This window comes from Ammospiza caudacuta, chromosome 3 (assembly GCF_027887145.1).
Source record: "Ammospiza caudacuta isolate bAmmCau1 chromosome 3, bAmmCau1.pri, whole genome shotgun sequence".
Classification (NCBI taxonomy): domain Eukaryota; kingdom Metazoa; phylum Chordata; class Aves; order Passeriformes; family Passerellidae; genus Ammospiza; species Ammospiza caudacuta.
Window position 1 is genome coordinate 107,015,882 of NC_080595.1, and position 22,009 is coordinate 107,037,890.

The window sequence follows — 22,009 nt, forward strand, 5'->3', positions numbered from 1 at the left end:
GGACTCCACAGCTCCCAAAGTCAGTCTCCTGTCACTCTGAGAGTGGCTCTGGAGCAGCAGGGGACGTTGTGAGGAGTGAAGCAGTGGCTGCTTCGAGGCACCACCAGGGGTTCTTGGTTCTTCCACCTCCCTCCAAACGCGGATCGTCACAAGAGTAGAGATTGCGTCTGGCTGCAATGGAGAGTTACGTATGTTGGCTGCCTGGATCTCAGTGAACAGTTTAAAAGTTTTTTAGCTCCAATTTTATGTTGAATCTATTCACGGTTAAGCTATTTTCTATATGTGGGATAAAAGGCACCAAATGCTTTGTAATTTTCCACCCTGTCTTTTAAAGGCTTTCTGATCCTGGCCATGTTTGCAAGAGAACATTTCTTCTGTCTACAAAAGCATCTTTTAGTATCTCTTGAATCTTATATTAAGCTGAACTTTGTGAAGTGGTAGTTGCCTGTGTTTCACTTTGATTTTTCTCACTTTTTTATGTCAGTCTTGCCAGAATATCTGAGGAGGGCAGAGTTTCACCTCTCCCACCACAGCACAATGTGTTACCTAGAGCCATGGAGGCAGTCAAATGGGGTTTTTCTGACTCCTACATAGGTAATAGAAACTTTGCTTTGCCCTAAACCTAGGCTGGAGCTCAGGGAGTGGGAGTGGGATAGTTTAGTAACTCCTGCCTAAGAAGTAACTACCTTAGTAAAGAGTACAATCTTTTTGTCCAATGCTATTTTATTTTTGTATTAAGAACACATTTAAAATCAGAATTTTTAAATAATTTTGTTTTTGACCCAACAGAAATAATGCTTATATTATGTTTTCAGAGTTCACACTGAAGTTCATTGTAACTCAGTTCTTATTTACTTAGAGCAGATGGGAAAATTATTGATGAAACCACTGAGGTGGTAATTATTTGATATAAGCTTCGATTATGAAGAAAACCTGCATGTTTTCAGGCATTATTAATAGATTGTCATTTCCATTATGAATATGCATTTTTTACTAGTTTGCAGGACAAAGGAAGCATAATTAGGGTGGAAGAAATGTTTCTTAGGTACCCAGTATAAAATGCAGAGCCTGTTTATGCAACAGAATAAGTGTTGTGATGATCTGGACTATGGTTTGGCCAACTCTGTAAAATCAGATACGTGAACAAAAAAAAAAGGTTGTTACATCAAGGGGGAGGAAATAGTGAATTTTGGGACATTTAACTTATTTTCAGAAAGTAGATTGAATATGAATTTTATTTTGAACTCCTACACACTTCCCCCCTTAATCTAATCTGTATTCTGGTGGTTTGTATTTTCAAGAATTAATCAAAAATATGTTCTTGCCTTCAGTTTGTTTCTAAATGACACAAGAAGAACAAATAAACCCACCAAAAGGATGAGAAATGGTGTAACTGAAATACTTTAATGCCTCATGCATCCTGTGTAAACTAAGAACATGGTATTGGCTTCTCAAGATTAATTTAAATGTACAAGATTTTTTCTGGACAAGGAAACATGCATTCTGCCAATAAATACTTTTGGATACTAAACTGCTTTGTCTAATATTTCCAAGCCAGTGTTATATCTGATTAAAATGAAGAAATACTGCCTGCTTAAATGTTTTTTTTTTTTAGTGATATTTGAACAAATAATTCCTGATTCCCTGGTAATTTAGATTAAAGAAGTGGCATAGCCTAACTGTGCCGTGGATGTGACCCTTCATTCCAAGATTTCCTGAGAGTGCACAAAACCTACTGTTTATTTTGCTGTGTCATGAGACTGCGACAAAAATATGTATAGAAAGACTGAAATTTCATCAGGCAAACAGCAAACTCTGTTTTGGTGTATTAGTTTGTCACAATCATTTGCATGGACAGCGTGATTTCTTTTGAATTGCTTACTTTTGAAATCCTTAGATACACTGTGTTTATATAAGGAAACTTCTGTCGAGGGTTTTTCTTTTTTCCATTTAGGAATGGTGCACCATTCCCTACTAAAATATGTTCTTCCAGTGCTAGCTAGATCATTACTAGTTTTATTCATTTCCAAATTTTTAATTTTAGCACTTTTCTAGGATGTGAAAAAACTAATGGAGCAATAAGGAAATAAATTTTAATTGTGAAATACAGTATTATTGGGAATTAGTGTTCATCACAAAATGATAAAGGGTGAAATAGTACATTATTTTCAATAAACACTTTTTGGCAATTTTAGCATCTATCTCAAACCTAGGATGTAATGAGCATTTTCTGTCTGGCCTATATTTTTCCTGTTAACTTCCAGCATTAAGGAGTATTTCACTATAACAGAAGGATTTATGTGGATTTAAAGTTTTCCATTTAAACCAAAAGTCTTATCCTTAAGTTTATAAACTAATCTCTTAAACCGATTTGATGACTTCAAGTAGTTAAATAGAAAGACAATAGTATGTCTTAAACATTCTAATGCAAGGAGTTTTCTTGGGTACCAATCAGTGTTTATATAATGGACATGTATCCAGCTGTCTGAAATAGAAATAAACTCTTGGTGCAAATGATTTTAGAACTGTTCTGGCACAGCATATGTATACAACAGGTGGAAGTGCCTCCTTAATTTTTTCTTTTTCTAAGAATAAATAATTCTTTCAAATTAAAGATGTTTAGCTGCCTTAATTCTGTATGGCTAAATAAAATCTGTGCAGTCCTAGTTTAATGATTTACACACTCCTACATGGTGTACATTTAAGTGAGGCATGCAGTGCTGGAGCTTTGGAAGAGAAAGAAGGGGTGCTGAGTTTTAGGGAAGATTGATTTGTTAGGGAAAACTACTAAATGCAGCATGGGACTGTTTGAATATCTTGTTAATTCTTTGATGCATATGCCTTAATTATTGCAGATTTAATGTCTTTCCCTGCAGGTCTTCATCCTTCCTCTGTTTGTTCTCACTGCTGCTTGTGGTTGTGTTTGTTTTTTTTTTTTTTTTTTTTTTTTTTTTTTTTTTTTATGGGCTGGAGAATTTAGACCTCTTAAAGGTTGAATTTGTTCTCTATCAGTCTCTGGCTGGTGTAGGATTTCCAAAGGGCAGGCATCAGTATGGGTGTATACAAGAGCAGGTACATTGATCAGAAGTGGTTTTGCTTCCTTAGTTGACAATAGCAACTTAATATGCTGTGTTTTTCTGTCTCTTGAAGGGTAAGGTGAATTGTCTTAACAGAGCTAGAATGATGACTGTTGAGGGAGAGAGTGAAATCTTCTGAAACCACCATTGGAAAGCACTGCAAACCCATTTGCTTGGTATCCCACTGAATCATCAGCATAAGTTCTCTATGACCTCACCCATCTGCTCTTTTTGGAAAAGAGAGAAAAATATGGAAATCTTTCCATTCTTCAGATTATACTGTATTGTAATACTTCAATGTTACTGAGTTACATTAAACAATTCACGTATGGTTAAAATAAGCAGTTAAAGTAAGGTACTTTTCTTTTTTGACTATTCAGTTAAAACCTATTTTTTTCTTTCATGATTCTTATATGAAGTTGAAATGTCATGTCAGCTGTGCTGTTTGCTACACCAGTTAAAAATTTGCTGTGCTGCCCTGTTTTCAATAACTTAGGTCTTTGGACACTTCAGCTGTTCTGTGTTTATTTATATGGTCACTTTAGTATTTTGTCTTTTAAAAAAAGAGCTGTTGTGTTTATAAAAATGATTGTACTATAGTGCTTCTATTTGCCAGAATGATTATAGCATCATAAAGCCATTTAGGTTGGAAAAGACCCTCAGGATCATTGAACATAAAAACTGTGTGCTATTCAGGGAAGTAAGCAAACACTAATACATGCCTGTGACTTGGTCTTCATGTTGAAGGAATTTTGGTACAGTTACTTTCCTCCTCATCTTTCTTCAGCTTTTTTGAAATTAAATGTGTTCCTGAGTTTGTGGAAACCATTCCTCAAGGGCAGCAGGTGGAGGACATTCAGATGGCAGGGTGTGAATCTCTAAGAAGGACTAGAGGAAAGGCCACTTTCCTTGCAGAAAGACTTTACTCAGATCTAGACAGTGAAAGTTGCTTTTGAATTGCACATCCTGAAAGTATTGATCTTTAAGGCTGAGGCTGTGTATGCTTTGAATTTTAATGTTCCTCTCCATTCTCTTTTTCTAGCTGGAACACTCACAGCTTTCTCTAGAGGATTATAAGTTTTGATATTCAGAAGACTGAAGGATGCCATCTGAGAGGTGCCTGAGGTATAGTACTTGGTAGTGTGTAGGAAGTTATTAACATTTAGGATGATGTTTACCAAAGATTCAGTTAAGAAAGTAGGAAAAAGTAAAACTACTGGTTTTGTTCATTAGATAGGAACTTGCATTATTAAATACATATCCATGTTATAATCTGCAAAATATTGTCTTGTTGTTGCTTCTTATCTCAGGCAAGGAAAACTGTGCCTGGGATTGATTGGAAGCCCACAGTCTCTTCATACCTTAACTTGTTTATGCCTTAGTCTATACTTGGGATTTTTGATTGTGGAAGCAACTGGCATTTTTTGCATCTGGAATGGTGTCTGGTGATAATTTTGGGTCTGTGCAGTTCCACTGTTCGGGATATATTACTTTTCCAGTTACGTGAAATGTCTTTCAAGGTTCTCTCCAAATTCATCTTTCTGCCTTCCCTTCTGTCTCCTTCCCAGTGTAGCCTTTCTCATTTGTTTGTACCACCCCTTCTTGCAATAGAGAATTTGTCATTTATAATTTAATTAATTTCTGGAAGCAGAACATGGTTCTTTCAGACAGAACACTCTGCAGAATTTATTAACTGAATTGGTTTTCTGCAGAAATTTGCAGTAGTGTGAAATGCTGGTGGTTCTGTTTTACAGAGTAGTTAACACTGATCTGGGAGCTCAGAAAACTCCCTGAGATGACTGGGACACCTTATCATTCCAGTTCTGTTCCCCTTTCCCTGCCATGCTTGTGCAGGAGAAGAGAATCAGAACTTTCTTGCTTTTATAGCTATTAAATTTATCAACTGACAATATCATTACAAATAATCAGTCATGTTATGTTGAATTATTTTATGTATTTTCAGTCATAAATTCCAATTAAATTGCCTTTCATGTGTATGCATTCTTCATATGTTATTAGCACAAGGGTTACATGCAATTGATTTTTCACTTTGGTCACTGAATTGAAAAATGGATTATGATAGAACTCAGTTTAAAATCCCAGATATGTTCTCTATTGAATGAAATAGTCCTCTGGATGATGGTGAAAAAAGCAAGAGCAATGAAGGTCTTGATTTACAACAGTGGGAGAGAGGCTAATAAAAACAGAAGTAAAGAGAAACCATCTCAGGGCATCATTAATGTATTATACCTGCCCTAGTTTTAGTCACTTCACCATAGAAATTACAGAAGAGAAATAACTGTTAAAAACAGTTCTCTTGTGTTTAGCAAGTTAGATTTCTTGATAACTGTCATTTAGAATATGAGTTGGGTTCCACAAACAGAACAGCTGAAGAAAAAAGAGTAATTTGAATGAGTCCTTTTGAAATGTATTTAGGGCATGTCCATATGTGAAACCTGAACTGTCAGAGAAGAAGTAAAATTCTTCTGTTCACTGAAAATTCTTCTGTTCACTGAACACTCTGTTCCTGTGTTATTTCTCTTTGGCCAGCCTTCTTCTAGAAGTAAGGTTTTAGTTGTCTTTCTAAAAGAGCAGGTTAGATTAGAGCAAGCAGTCTGCAAGGCAGGTCTGCAGGAGTTTACAGGTGCCTGAGGTGCAGGAGTAGGATGGGCAGAGAAAGGAGAATATCACAGCTACACAGCTGCTGCATAGTACATGTATGCAGTGAATTACATGACTGTGCTGGAAAGATCATGAGTTATTCACCCCTTTAAAAAAATCTTCACTTTGATGTCTGCTGAGATGACTCTCTGTAAACTCACCTTCTATAAACACACATATGGATTCTCTGCCAATTTAAATTTGTAGTCTCACAGAGCTCAAATCAATTGCATTGTTTTGTACCAAAGAGGATTTGCTGATATATTTTGATTTGTTTCCATTTGCATCAACAGTTATCTTGTCTCTTCCTTTCACTACAGAGAAAGGAAGCTGCAATCAGGCAGTCCTAGCCTGGATTATATGGGAAACTTATATTCATACATGGAAATCTTCAGAGGTGGAGAAGGCATTGGCATTTTAAAAATGAGCAAAAATCCTCTCTCTTCCCCCAACACAAAACAGACAATCAAAAAACACTACAACTCTTCATAAATATGAATAGCCTGAAGTGGTGATTAAGACCACTTCGTTCAGAATCAGACTTAAACAGGCCACCTGAGACCATGAGGCATCATACCTTTTAGTAGAACTTCTGGCATGCATACATATACCCTCCTTTTCATCAGTCCTTCAGTTTGAACCACTTAAAGTTTTCTGGTGGTCCATTGACCTAAGCCCTCTGTTGTCCTCATTTAATCCTAAAATTAATTAATCCTGTGAGTTCAGCTGACTTCTGGTACAGGAAATGAGAAATCAGAACCATTGATGTTTTTAAATTTGAGTATATAATCAGTTTTGATAATGCTTTGTCATAGTGAGCTTTTCTTCTGATGTCTATGCTGTGTAAAGGTTCTTGCCTGACAGAGTTCGTGACTTTTTTGCTTTCCAAGAATTATCAAACTTTCTTGTCTTGTTCTGTATTCCTGACAGAATGTGCTTGTTTTGTACTTTATTTTCTTTTTGTTTTTGACAGAGTCTTTCCCCTTTCCCCTCTCAGTGTTCAGGAAATGCTGACAGGTCAGAGGCTTTGTCAGTCTAGCTCCCACAACGATGCTGTCCTGGCAGCTCTGAACCAACAAAGAAGTGATGGCATTCTTTGTGATATTACCCTTATTGCTGAAGAGCAGAAATTCCATGCACACAAAGCAGTCCTGGCAGCCTGCAGTGACTACTTCCGAGTAAGTCCCAAGATTTTTCTATTTATATAATTATATTAAAATTGTCATTGTGGAGGATGGAGATAATTATAAATATCATATTGAACAAGATTTAAATTTGAACCTTTGGATTATTGCACACTCTGTAGAGTATACAACTATAAGTATCCATAGGAAAGAAATGTTGAGAACCTAAATCAGATTTTTTTTAATAATTATTTATGGTAAGTCTTCTCCTCCCTCTGCCTCTATCAGAGATAGTCTGTGCACATCTTTCTATGAATGTAATGCCCCAGTAAAGGGAGAAAGTGGAAGATATTTTAGTATATGGAAAATTTTGTAGAACACGAGAGCTGTGATTAGAGGATGGTTGAGAGGATGAGGGAAGTCCTCACTGTGGTCTTCAACATCCTCACAAGGGGAAGCAAAGGGGCAGGCTTTCTTTTTTCTTTTTTTCTTTTTCACCAGTGATGGGACTCGAGGAAACTGCATGAAATTGAGTTGGGACATTGAGGTTGGATATCAGGAAAAGTTTTTCACCCAGAGAGTGTTTGAGCGCTGCAACAGGCTCCCCAGAGAAATGATCACAACACCACTCCTGTCAGAGTTCAAGAAGCATTTGGACAATACCCTTGGGCATGTGGTGTGACTCTTGGGGTGTCCTGTGCAGGGCCAGGAGTTGGTCCTTGATGGTCCTGGTGGCCCCTTTCCAAGTCAGCATGTTCTATGATTCTGTGATTAGAGTATGGAAGTATGGGGTGAGGGAGTTTAAATTTAATCTTTATTATGAGGCTGCTGAGGCACTGGAACAGGCTGCCCTGAGAACTTGTGGATGCCCCATCCCTGGAAGTTTACAAGGCCAGGGTGGATGGGGCTCTGAGCAACCTGGTCTTTGGGAGGTGTCTGTGGCAGTGGGTTTGAAACTAGGTGATCTTTACCCTTTCAACCCATGCCATTCTATGATGCCGTGATAAATGCAATTTATTTCAACTTGAGATTGGATTTTTGTCAGATGTAAATGGTTGCTCTCAAAGAGGAAGCTATAATAATTTCTTTAATGTGATAAAACTTATTTTCAGAAACAAATGTTTCCAAGATGTAAAATAAAATATTCCCTGGGAAATCTGATTCAGACAATTCCAGTCTAATTCCAGTGTAGAATTGGAGTAACTGAAAAATATGTTTGCTCATAGGAAAAATATCCTTTATATGAGGCAGTTCTACTAACCTTTATTACAATGTGCCCACTCAAAATGTTGGACCATCTGTAGCTGTGTAGTTCACTGGTATTTTTGAGTGTGAGTCATCCTGTTGTTAATTAGAGACTAAAGCTGAAATTAATTTAAAGGTCTATTTTCTCTTACAAAGTAAATTTATTAAATATTTTGTCTACACAGTAATTGTAGTGTGATGAACTTCGTTATGAGTATCTTTTTGTCTTGTTACAATAGTAATACAGTGTATGACAACTTCTCTATATCTCGGATTACCTGAGCATGGTTTTTATCTTCCTGTCAACTCTCTCTGACTTTTGGTTAGAATTTAGACTTAATTTATTCTGTGTATTTAAGAAATGTTATTAACCTTGATGTGACTTTTGCTGTGATGGTGTTGAGCCAATTGATTTTTCATTTTTTGAGCTTATCTGCATGCTTATGGGTTCTGCTACAGCATGGTTTGTACTGCCACGGTTGCTGATGTTGCTTCATCGTGATGCCCAGGCCCTGCTGTAACAGAGATTGCTTTGCATTTTCATTTCCTTTAACCCCAGTGCACAGAGAGGGATTCTGGACCTTTCTACTTGTAGCAACTGCTATGTATACTTGCAGTTATAAATATAGCTCCTGTTCTGGTTTGGTGGAAATATTTTCATAAGGGTCCATATCATCTGCACCTGTGACACTCTTTTCAGAGCTTATTGTTCCCTGTGCATAGAAACATCATGGAAAGAGCACCTCTGCCCAGTGTGGTAGAAACAGCCTCTGCTTTGGTCACTTATTGATTCATGTTGAGATCTGGGGCACTGTGATTTATCCTGTTATTTCCAGTTGAGTTACTTGGTAATGACTGGACAGTAGCTGCAAGTTAAAATCTTAATGCCCTTTATTGCTACATAAATATTTTTTTGTTTTAAAGGCATTGAGATTTATGCAGCATTGAGTAATTTGGTCTGCCTCTAAACTCTTATGGTTTAGTAGGATGCATTCTTCAGACTTTAGATACTAGCTATAAATATGGAACTCGTGCTTTCTGAAATCAGGAAATCAGGTTTTTATTAATAGACAAAAATCTTTTTTTAGAATATTGTGAAGATCTATATTCTGGAGGAGGATGGCAAGAAAGTTACACTGTGTTCCTAATTCTAATAATTTAGAAAAAGCAAGAGTCAATTAAAAAGTAATAATGTTTTGAGAGAAATTATTGATCTTTTCATATCTAGGGAGATTTTACCTGATTTGAGCCACTTGGGTATTCTTTTTCTAAGACTTAGAAGAATTAAGCTTCTTCTTCTAAGACTTAAAAGAATCAAGCTTAATTTTAGAGTTGGTACAAAGAAAGAGGCATTTCCAGAGGATGATAAAGGAAAATAGCAGATTTATTCAGAATGACATGAGTGATGATCTGGAAGTGCTGGATCTCTCTCAAGTGGCCATAAAGGCCAGTGTCACGTGCTTCAAACTTAGCTGTTGTTACTATTATATAGCTTTTACCCTTATTTTTTTTTCTGGAGGAATTCTTAGACAAAACTTTCAGATTTTCTGATTCTAACCCCAAAGTCATTTATGAAGAACTCATTGCCATGTGGAACTTGCCAGGATGGACCTACTGCTGGCCAAGGCTTAACCAAGCAGGGGAGGATAGTAGCACCTCTGTAATGTGTTAAGAAGGGGGAGAAAAAGTTACTGTACAGATTTAATTGTGTTCAGAGAAGAGCAGGGTGAGAATATGGGAGAGGAACAACTGTGCAGACACCAAAGTCAGTGCAGAAGGAGAGACAGGAGGTGCTCCATGTGCTGGAGCTGATGTTCCCCTGCAGCCCCTGGTGCAGCCCATGGTGAGGCAGCTGTGCCCCTGCAGGTCCATGAGGATGCAGAGATCCACCTGCAGCCCTTGGGAGATGCCCTAGCCAGAGCAGTGGATGCCTGAAAGAGGTCTGGGGAACCCTGGGAAAGCTGTGCTGGAGCCAGATCCATGGAGAGAGAAGCCCATGCTGGACTTTGCTGGAGTTTCCTGGTAGGACTTGTGACCCTGAGGGGAATCCAGGCTGGAGGAGCCTGTCCTTGAAGGACTGCACCCCATGGAAAAGTGACCCACACGGCAGCAGTCTGAGGGGATCTGTTGCCTGTGGGATGGACTCACACTGGAGAAGTTCATGGACAGCTGTCTCCCCTTGGAGAGACCCCACAGTGCAGCAGGGGAAGGACTCCACGCCCTGCACAGCGGCAGAAACTGCTGGTGATGAACTGATCACAACCCCCATTCCTTGTCTCCGTGCACGGCTGGGGGAGCAGGGAGAGGTGGGAAGGAGGAAGAGGTGCAGGGAAATAGTTTTAAAGGTTTATTTTACTTCTCACTGTCCTGTTCTGATTTTGTTAGTAATGAATTCTGTTAACATCCCCATTTTGAGTCCATTTTGCCCATGGTGGTATTTGCTGAGTGATCTCTCCTGTTCCTTATCTCAACTCATGAACTCTTCATTATATCTTCTCTCCACTGTCCATTTATGAGAAAGCAGCTTTGGTGAGTGCCTGGCATCCAGCCAGCATCAGTCCACTACAGTCTTTTTTCCAGGTCTCCAAAAATATGTTTAATTCTATGCAGGACTCTTATCAAAATGAATATTTTTTTACTTTTTTGCCACTATTGTAAAACAGCTTCTATAAGAGACTGTATGTTTGCTTTCCATGGAGGGTTTGTATAATTTTCTGCAGTTTTGTTCTGTGTCTACTTTGATTAAATTGTAGTGTTTTCTTGAGCAGTATATTTTCTTAGAAATTGATACTTATGTCTTTCTTTTACTGGAAAGAAAAGTTTGTTAATGCTTTAGAAGAATACCTGAATGTGTGTCATTTTACAGACTGGGGCAGTTGGAGCCACTTGTGTGAGGAAGAGTGGACAGAGAAGGCCAGAAGTTTCCTTATCAAATTTTTTTGAGATTATAGTTTGGAGTAAAATCTTTGGCTTTCCTAAGACAAGCTGAAGACCTGAGCTTCAGCAAAATAAAGGCCAGCCTTCTAGGGAACCAGCAGGCCTTACATTCTTCCTGTTGGTGTAGTCAGTCTCACAGTTCCAGCTGTGCACAAACATTGAAGTTTAAATCCTAAGAGTAACTCCTGGTTTGGAAGTTTGTTATATTTGTACACCAAAATTTTGTGGGTTTTCTCTTTATGAAAAAAAAGTCCCTTAGGGAATTGGATACAAAGACTCTGTACACAAAGTTGAACTGCAAGATTAGACACTTGAAATTTAGGAATTTAAATTTATTTTCTGCTCTTGAGGTACCTCTTCTTTCAAAATGTCTTAAGGAATATAATAGTTATCTCCATACTCTAAAAGACTACTATAAAGAATAGTAAACATCTATTTTTATGTGTTTTTTTTAAAGCAAGAAACATCATTTTAGACAAACTTTTCCATATTGACATGCTGTGATTTGCCATTTGTCTCAATCTATTGCACTGAGACAAGGCAGTTGAGTTAATATGTGTAACTGTGATAGCTCTAGCAAGCTAAGTCATTTCCAATTAAAAGATTCCTCTGCTTTTTTCCCCTCTGGGAGCAAGATGAAATGTTACTGCATGACTTCATTAGTAGGCATTTACAGTGCTGGCAGGTGATTATATAACCTCAAGATTTTCTTCTACAAAATGCATTGGTTTTACAGTCAGAAAAATTCTTCTTCCCTGCTTTTCATTTGAGTGGGTTTTTAGTTGCAGGACTTTTATGTTTCTCAAAAAGATGCAGATTTTCCATATAATTTAGATGAACAATTATATCAATTATCTGGAATAGATTTTTAAATGTCAATAATATTCAGATTCTTTTGCCACAAGGAGCATGCTCAACTCTTATAAGAATTTTTCTTATCTGAAATGAACTACTGATAATCATTTTGCACACAGACTTTGTATTACTAACTGCCCTAGTTGGTTCTTAAGCAGTTTCTTCTCAGGGATTTTCTGTGCTCTCTTCCCTGCCCATTGACAGATAGTTTCCTCCTTTGTCCACGTCATTGTTCATATTTGACAATATATTGCATTGTTTCATGATAAGGGAATTAATTTTTATAAACCAATCCCTGAGGATTGAAAGGGTGCTTGATGCAAATAGCTTTTGAAGTCCTGTTCTATTAATCATAAAGAGGAAAAAACTCTCCCTGATATGTCTTAGAGATGGATCTAAAGAGCTAGTTCTGAGAAATCAGGGTTACCTGCTGCCTTTGCAGTATATTGTGATTTTGTCTTTCAGTATTTTACAATTGCTATATGTCAGCGAAAAAACAGTATCTTCCTTTCTACCATACCCTGAAAGTGATGCTACTTAGAAATTGTTTTTCCAGATAACCTTTAATAATGTAAGCTCTTCCCACTGGGCCAAATCAGCTCTGTTCTTCCAAACAAAGAGTAGTTCTGCCTGCAGTCCTTCCCTAGCCCCAAGGCCCATATGGATGGGTACGGCTGCCTCTGAACTTCCTTCCTGGAACACAGGATAAGGAGCAATGGCCAGAAATTTAAATAAGAGAAGTTCCACCTCCACCTGAGGAAAACTTTACATTGGGCGTAGCATAGCCCTGGAATGGGCTGTCCAGGGAGGTCTTGGATCTGTCTGGTTTTGTGAACATGTTACTTATATGCCACCTGTTGAGAGTGAGAACTCAGTGCTGCTTGCTTCTCATTAGAAAGAAAGGAACTTGCCTAAAATAGGAGGAGGCCTGGGAAAAAAATGAATTAATTTACTAGAATATTATGAAAGTTGAAATACAAATAGAATGTTAGTAGTAATTATTCAGTTATTCCAGTTACAGTTAAGTGTCAAGAAAGCTGCACGTTCCTTCACTTCTCAAAATATTGTTTAATATAGGCACTTAATTGTTTTACTACATTAAATCAAAGCATTGGAAGTAATATAGCATGGACAGGTGTGAGGTGTCTTTTATAATGTTCATCTGAACAAACTTTTATTTCCTCAGTATATACAAAAATGGTTTGCAAACTTTTTTAAGCTTTCTAAATAAATACTTTAATATTCTTTTGAAATGAAAAAAAATGGAAATGTATGTTGCTTATTTTATTTTGTTCATCCTCATCTTTGTATTTAATGAGTTTTTGTTCTGTGAGGCTCTGAAGCAATTTTTCTTTGCTGCAGATAGAATTCCCACAGCTCAGCAGCGTTGGTTCTGACAAAAAACATCTACAAGAATCTTCTGTTTTCTGAATTCTCTGTTCAAATTCCCAACAGTTTTATTCTGCCTGCGTAAATATGTTTCTGTTGCAATTCTCATAGTTCACGAATGAATTCATTGCAATTGTGTTGGATGGTAGACAATATGTGGTGGTATCATCTTGGGGTTTTTTTTTCCTTTTCGTTTCTTGAAGAGCCTGTATGGTGAGTGTGTACACCATGGCTGTGTATGGCAAAACCAGCTCTGCAGTTTGTGAGAAAGGCCATAGCAGGCTGTGGCTCACTGTCTCAGATTGGTGATGGGTGATAGCAACATGGGGTGTTTGACTACTGGATGGATGCATTCTCTCACTTTAAAACCAGGAGAGAAAGGAATCATTACAGCCAGTTCCTCTGGTTGTCCATTTTCTTCACTATGTTCTTTGCTTGCTTCAGGCTACCTCAATTCAGTTTTGCAGTGCTACCATAACAAGTATTCTGAGTTTTGGCCAGGCTCAGCTGCATTTCTATGTGGCTTAGTGTTTGCCCGTGGAAACCAATTTATTGGGTCAGGCCTGTGGCAGAGAAGTGTTTTCTTCTCAGTCTCTGTAGTCTGGTGAGGAAGTTTCAGAACATTGTTAGAAGCAGTAGATGCTCTTGTATATCTTGTAGTCTCTGTCAGTATCTTCCTACACAACCTCGGGAGAAATAAAATTATTCTGTGGGTGTAGTGAAGCTGAAAATACCCAAGGGAATTATTTGGGCAGCATATCACTTTAAGCTTCAGTGACTAGGACCCACATACCATTTTGATAACATGAGAAGTATCCAACAAAAGAGACAGAGAGGTGTTAGAATTTTTTAACATTCTTGAAATAGCTATTTTTCTTTCGGATACCCCCTCAGGGAGTGTTCCAGTCTCCTCTGTTTGTCTAAGAAGCCCATTACAAAGCAATTCTGGCTTTTGTGTTGCACAGCATGCTTGTTTGAAGTCCAGAGGAGATACCTGTCTTTTAATAAATTCTTCAGTTGCTTCATTGTCAACAGTGCTGTTGTTTTACTTCCTTTTAACACCTTCATTTTAGTAGACTGAAATATAATGTTGACTAATTGAATTCATGTCACTGTAGGCAGTGAATCTTGTGAAAGGTTGGATTTAAGCAGTGGAACCTTTGCATTTGACTGTCCTGAACAGCTTTGTAAAGTTCTGCTGGTTGCTTATCTTTGGCAAGAGTTAGTCTGCTTGAGTCAGCCATGTTGCAAACTTTAGACATCAAAAACTTCTTTTAATCCCAGTCCTCTCACTGAATGACCTAATGTGTGAGTGATGAATGGATCAAACTGCCTCTCAATCTAATCTCAATTACCTGATAGGTAATATCTCAAAGGAGGGAGATGCCCTTAGCAGCCTCAGGTGAGAACATAAGAACAGCCACACTGAGTTGGATCATTGGCTCCTTGCTTTAGCAGCAGCTCTGGTGAAAAAGAATAAATTCAGGGTAAGTGTATGTGGTGTGTTCCAGAGAATTCCCCAGCTGTGTTCATCTCAGGGACATTGCAGAGCAGGCTGTGATTCCTGTCTGTTCAGCAATCCTTACTAGGTCTTTCTTCTAAGCTTTTCTCTTCTTTCCCATTGGGCCTGTGTAAGATTTCTCATCCACCTTACAGGATGGCCAACTGCCTGTTGTTTGAAGATCTACTTTTGTTTATAGTCAATCTTATTTCTGCCAGTTCAATTTGTTTCCTTCTAGTTCTTCTATTGGAAAAGATAACCATTGATTCTTCTCATGTCACTCAATCATCTCTTTTCCTTTTGTCTTCATCAGATCTATTTAAATGGAAGCTGTGCAGGATGCTTGAGGAAGCTTCTTGCCCTTCTCCAAAGTTTTGACAGCTCAGGTATATATTTTGTGAGCTGAGGGTAAGGGAATTGCATGCAGTAGGCAAGGTGTAAATTTCTATATGAGCATAGGGTTGATTTCTGTTTTGTTGTCTCTTGCAAAAAAAAAAATTTCTAAGCGTTGATTACCTTTTAATTTTTTTTCTTTTTTATTGCTGAGGACTGGGATGATTTTTTATTAAACTCATATGTTCATTTTTATAATTGCCATTTTAGAAGCCAGCTGCTTAATCCATGCAATCCTTTTACAGTTTATCACATTATCCATGCCTTTACTACTTTGCACAGCTTTGCCTCAATGGACTTTCTACCTGCAGTGCTCTTGCCCTTTTCCAGAAGTGCTGTGCATATGTTGAACATGAGTTGCTCCACAGGAATCATCACTCCCTGTGAAAACTGTCCCATCTTTCCTTGTTCACTGTTTTATGTATTCAGTCATTATGTACCCAGGCAAAGATCTCTCCTCTTTTCTCTCTTGCCTAGTTTGCCTTCCAGGCATTTAAAGGCCTCTGTCAAAAGCTTTTTGTGAATCCACATCGTGAAAAAGCAATGGTTACAGCCCAGCATAACGTATTCTTCGCCATTAGGTTGCATCCATCACTTCTATATGTATAGAACACAAGTTTGTGTGTGTGTGTGTGTGTGTGTGCAAAAATCAAATTACCATCTCCTCAGACAGGTGGAACATTCTTAGCTACTGATAAAATAACCTGCCCTTCCAGGGCCACAGAGTGCCAGCTTTGCAAATAGGCAACAAATGTACACACAGCCCATTTTATATAAAAATTAGGAATATTAAGACAATGTATGAAATGTTCATCTGCCTTTTCAGGAGCTCTTGTAGTTGGCACTTAATCATCTACCTTGCCAGGGTTAGATTTCAGCCAAGAGGGTATAGGTATGAAGCCTGGAGAATTTATGGGAATAATTAAATTAATGTTGTTGTGGTCTGTTAGCTCAGAAGCTCTGTTAGCTTGTTTGTTAGAGTTGAAGGAAAAGCCAAAGGATAAATGAGCATGGTCAAGTGCAGACAGCTAAAAATAAAGTGAAGAGATGATTTTATAGAGGCATTTGTTCCAAAGGAAGTAGCTGATGGAGGGTAGAGTTTAGCTGATGATGGAAACTACTGTGACAAATGACTCCAACATTAACACAAGCTTGGTTAGTCAAGTCATTCTTCTTTTATTTTGCAAATTGCTAGTGTTTGTTTACTTGTTCAGGTTTTTATCAGTAGAAGGGTAGAAAGAAACAAAGAAAAATAGTCAGTAAGCTGGTTTTATTACTTTGCCTTTGTATAAAAGAGTTTAATAAATATTTTGGTGGGAATTAAGGGTGGTACTTCAGCAAAATTGTACTATATTTTTAATGGAAAACAAGATTTAGAGTCATAATGGAAAATATAAATATTTTAAAGGATATGAAGGTTATCTAGTTCAAACCCTCATAAAATGGGCCAGATAGGGAAGATATGTAGTGCAAACTCTCATAAAATGAACCATTTAAAATTTCAGCATTAGACTTTTCACATAACAAGTGTGCTTTTGCAGTTAGGATACAGAATAGAAGAAATTGCCATAGTTTACTATTGCTTGGAACATTTGGATGTCAGTGCCTAATGACATTGACATCCCATTATATAAATGGTTTCTTAAAAAGGTACTTATAATAACAAGTAAGATTGTTGCTACAGTTCTGTTAGATTATGCCTTGCTGTACAACTGTTATATTAGAGCCTGCATTCACTAAGGTGGGACACTTGTTCTCATGGTATTGTATGAAGTATGTTTTTAAAATGAAGTTCCTTAAAGGTGTCCAAGTTGGGATCATGGTTTTTCCTTGGAGAGGGAAAAAAAAAATCACAAGAAGCTTTGCCTTCCTGAATTAAATATATTGTGGTAGTTAAAATGCTAGTTCATAAGCTAAGTGACTTTTATTGCAATTTTATTCTGGGCTTGCTTTTGATATCACTTGCTAAAATCATCGAAGGATGTGAACAATAGGCTTATGCATTCACTGGGAAGCATTAAGCCAATTTAAGCCAAAATTTGCAAATGTGACTCATGCTATTCTGTGCTTGACTGGAAATGCTGGGAAAAAAATCTGGTTTTAGTTATGCTGCTTTCTTTATTCTCCAAAAGGCAGGCCTGCTTATAGGTGTCTGTTGTTAGGACAGGCTGTACATTATTGGAGTTTTTTGCAGTGCTTTGCACAGCAGTGTCCTTGCAATTCAGTTTTCTTGCATCTGCCATCAAATAAACAATAATCTTGAGATTCAGGACCACCTGTGGTGACTTACTCATTTTGAAATATTGGAACTAATAACTTTATTGTATCTGCAATAGTTCACAGTTTTGTGTGGTTTTTTTTCAGATACCAAGTTGCACATAGAAATTGTAGAATTATTTTGTTTTTATGGAACTGCTTAGATTTTGAATATAAGTCTTTTTAGTGGTGATGCAGCAACTCTTTATGAGTAGCATGCTACAGAATTCCTTTTTCCATGTGGCTTAAATGACATTTGTACCTATGCAGAGCTTGGGGGAAGACACATGGCACTGTTAAGCTCTGACTATCAAAACATGAATTATGTTTGATGCAGGTTCAATCAAGGATATAACTTGCTAGCAACACATTTTTGCGAAATTTTTTTGTTTAATTTGAGGTTTTTGTTTGTTTGCTTTTGGTTTGTTGTTGTTGTTTCAGGTTTGTTTTGTTTTGGTTTTTGTTATTTTTTTTATCTTGAAGTTTTTATTTTGACTGGAATAAAGACCCTGTGCCTTGTTACAACCAAGAAAATTACTTTGTTCTTGATGGAATGTCTAATATACAAACAGGAAATAAAATCTCACTTCCTTAGGTTCTCTAAACAGTAACGTAGCTCTTTTTTGTAATTTTTATTATTATTTTTAAGAATACTAAGAAAGGAATATCTTTTTGTATCCAGAGTGTGACGTAACAAGTGCCTTGTACATATCTTTGATTTGGTAAGCTCTTTGGGGCTGTATAATTTTGTATCACTGTTTGACACTGACATACTAAAAGAAACTCCAAAGGTTCAGTGGAATTTGCTTTACTAATGGTAATATGTGACACTTGAATACTGTGCATAAAATTGTATTGTTTGCTGCTCAGTTTTATCTCTTTAACTATATATTCTCTTAAACTATGAATGATAGCTGACCTTTCCATTTCATAGGATTCATTTTAGTTGCTTGGCAAACGCTTAAAAACCAATATTTAGGTAAATTTCATAGAGCAGATGAATTACTGTAGGCTCAGGTATCAGTGACTGATGTTATGTGACATTTTCTCTGTGAATTTATATGGAACTTTTTTCAGAAGAATTGTGTAATGAGCCTCTTAATCATATTTCATGCAATTGGTATTGATGGATATGTTTTTCAGTGTTCAAGAGACTCCAGAGGACATGGCTGGTTGGCTGATGATTGATTTAGGATAGACAGGCTTGAATTGGGAGGGAAACAAAGCTAGTTATAATGAGAACAAGCACATTTTTACATGCTGTAAAGAAACATTCACATATTAAATTGGTTATTTGGATAAGTAGACATTGCACATCTAGAGCATAGTTGATATTTGATGTGGGCATGGTCATATGTCAAAGCAATGTTTTGACTCCTGTTCATAGATTCTGAATGTATTCTTTTTTGTTGTGATAGGTGAAAACAGCAAAGGAAAAATGACATGGCTTATGTAATGAAGAATAAGAACATAAAGCTAAGGACATCCAAAGGTTATTTCAGGAGTGATAGAACAAAGTAGATGAAATAGATTATGATTTATTTATTTAATATTACTGTTACATGAACAGGGAATTGCCATTTTTAATACAAACTGCAAAGTGTAATGTTTTGGCCTGAAAAAGTTTATAGCGCAGATAGAATAGAGTATGTCAGGACTGGATACTTAGTAGCCCAAGTGACAGATAAGCTGAGGTCCCAAATAAGAAAGCATGTGCCACTGATCAACAGATCATTGATGCCAGTAAGATTTCTCACAGGTTTAAAGTTACACATGAAATGAAAACAGTCTTGAAGTATCACATCATAACTGAATTCCCTGAGCAGTGTGGAAACTGATCTGAGATCTCTGAAGTGTTGGTTTACTTTCTTCATGGCTTTTCTGATGCCCGAGATCAGAAGTACAATCAATTTCCCATAAAAAAAGGCTATTGAAAAGATGAATGTAGAATTAAGTGCATTCCCCAAATGATGTGGGAAGTAAATTCGAGTAAAATACTGCCCTTAATGAAGATGCCTATCTCTTTTAAAATGATTTTTAAAAGAACTCAAGCCAGTATCTTTTAATTGTGGAGGCAGAAATTTTAGATGACAAATCAGCTCTTTCCAGAGTAAAACAATACTAGATAGTGTTAATTAGAAAATTCAATGCAACAAGATGAATAGCTAAGGAAAATCTTGGTGACTTCATTGATCAGTTCTTTAGCAATTAATTTGCTAAGTGGAGGTAATTCTGAAGTATCTCAGGACATTATTATTGTGCAGCTAAGTCTGTGGTTGAACAAGAATTTGTGTAGGTCAGAGCTATGCTTTGGTGGGAAGGTCCAAATGTTTGTTTTGTGTTATAGTAGACTCGGATCTAGGGCTGCTGGTTGTTACCAAAGCTGTGTTTGAGAAATCAGAGCGAGGAAATGTTACTCTTAGAGTTACTGTAGGTTGCTGTAGCAAGCTCAGCTTACTTGCCTGTTTTTGAAAGCTTAGCTTTCTTTTGAATGTTGCATTTAAAGTTGAATCAAACAAAAGTGGAAAGTGATGATCGTCTTTTCACAGTCTTGCTGAGGGAACTTTGAGATATTGTGGAGGTTATTGCTATGCACTGGTACCATGTACTTCTTTACTCCTAAAAGAGGGAGGGTATTTCTTGAAAGCCTCAGGTCACAGCAAGTAGTTACTTATGATTTCAGTCACAGTGCTGTCTTTTGAACAGCATAAGGTATAACCATTTGTTCATTTTACATAATTTACCTGTCTCCTGACACTGCATTTGTTTTCATTCTGTTTCTTGCCTTTAAAAGGCCACTAAGATATGTGGAATTCACTGGCAAAAATTGCTTGTTTAAAGTACATACAGCTTGGTTGAGTTGTTTTGTGGTCGTTTGCTGTGACTGACATGGCTGTAAGGTTGATGTGTACAAATGAGGAAAAGCTCATTACTCTCATGGATATGGAACACCTGAGTAAGTAAGAAAATGACTCAAAGGCAAGGAGCAATTTGTATGTCACCATTGTGACAGTGAGCAATTTGTATTTTGGGGATTTTGACACTTATCTTGTGTGTCTGTTACCCACGTATGTGTTCCTGAAGTGGTATGTTGGGAAGGAGTCCATATATGTTGCTGCAGTGCTGCCTGACTGGTACAATCAATGTGTCTGGACATTTTAACTTATTTGGTGATACATTTAACTGATACAATATTCTGATTTGGTGTTATTTTACAGCTATTGTGCATTTTGTTTTTGAAAGCTAAACTACATGCTGAGCGTGGAAAGTCAGACACAATGACTGTGCTAAACACCTTTTACTTTGACAATTCTACCTGGATGCATCAGATCTGCTCACATCTAAGTCTATACACCCTGTGGTTGTGTGTCATTTAGTTTTGAGCTCTTGTTCACGTCTGTATTCTATGTTTGTAGAAGAAAATGTTTTTACAAAGGTGCCTGTGACTGCTTAGGGCCAAGTTGTGGAACTACAGGTGTGCTCTGTGTTAAATGCTCACCAGCTTGCCACATTTCTTTGAATTCAAGTTTTCAAGAGTCTGAGAATTTTTTTTAAGGCTTGAATATTTTTATCTAAGGACTGTGTGTTTTGTTTTCTTTTTCCTTTGGGATAAGGAAAAAGCTTTGTTCTGTAGCTTTGTTTCTGTTTCAGGCCAAGATTAGAAGAAGAATGGAGGGTTGATTTCCTTCCTCCAGAAAGAGGAGCTATTAAAGTATCTGCCTGCCTCACAAAAATAAGGCCATCCAAATCTGTAGCATCTGAAATAAGTGTGACCTCAGGTGGAATTCCACAAACGGAGTACATCCATTTATGTCAGCATGTTGAGACCTGAGTTTTGGAGCAGTTGCCAAAAAATGGCAAATGGATTGTACTTACTTTGCATTGGGGGATTTGGTTTACTTACTTAAAATCTTAACTGAAATATCAGAATATAAACAATCAATCTATTTACCACAATGTTGCCTAATTATATGATTGGGTGACAGAACGAAATCTGTATTAATAAGAAGCTATAAGAAGCTAGAAAAAATTGTAAGTCCTCTCATCAGTGGGTTTTATTATAAAAGGGATCTTTGGTTAACAGTGGCAACTTGTACTTTCAAGTCTCATGAAGGTCTTGAAGCAGAAATGAGGCATAATCAAATAGATTTTATTTCAAGCCAAGTTGTTTTAAAATAAAGTATAATAACATTGTTGAGTTAAGCCAACAAATAACATTATTAACATTTCATGCTTAGTCAAATTTGGTAGCTTTTCTGATAGGGTTGATTTTGAGTTGTGCATTTGTCCAAATATTTTGTATTTCATTTGTTTTTCTTATCTGCCACTTCTGCATTCACCTGAGATATTTATCTCATTGCCTTGTTTTTAATGTACCCAAGGGAAAAATAAAGTAGGGTAGTAGCCTTGTATTAAAAGCATGACTGATGGATCTATATAAGCTCACAAAACCTTAGAGTATTTTCAGCGATGCATCTGAAACTGGTGTTTAACAGCTCAACCATAACTCATTCTCCAGGTATTGGTGAAGTGTCATATCAGAATGTAATGGTCTATATTTTTTTTTTTGG

At 37.1% G+C, this 22,009-nt stretch overlaps 1 protein-coding gene across 1 annotated transcript in view; it reads left to right on the plus strand.

Moving 5' to 3' along the window:
* KLHL32 (kelch like family member 32) overlaps positions 1 to 22,009 on the plus strand; it is a 118,881-nt gene that overhangs the window by 20,070 nt on the left and 76,802 nt on the right. The window contains exons 2-3 of the mRNA XM_058802002.1: positions 4,120 to 4,202; positions 6,736 to 6,916. Of these exons, the coding sequence (XP_058657985.1) occupies positions 4,180 to 4,202; positions 6,736 to 6,916 (204 nt within the window). The 5' untranslated portion in view covers positions 4,120 to 4,179. The remainder of the gene's footprint in view (positions 1 to 4,119; positions 4,203 to 6,735; positions 6,917 to 22,009) is intronic.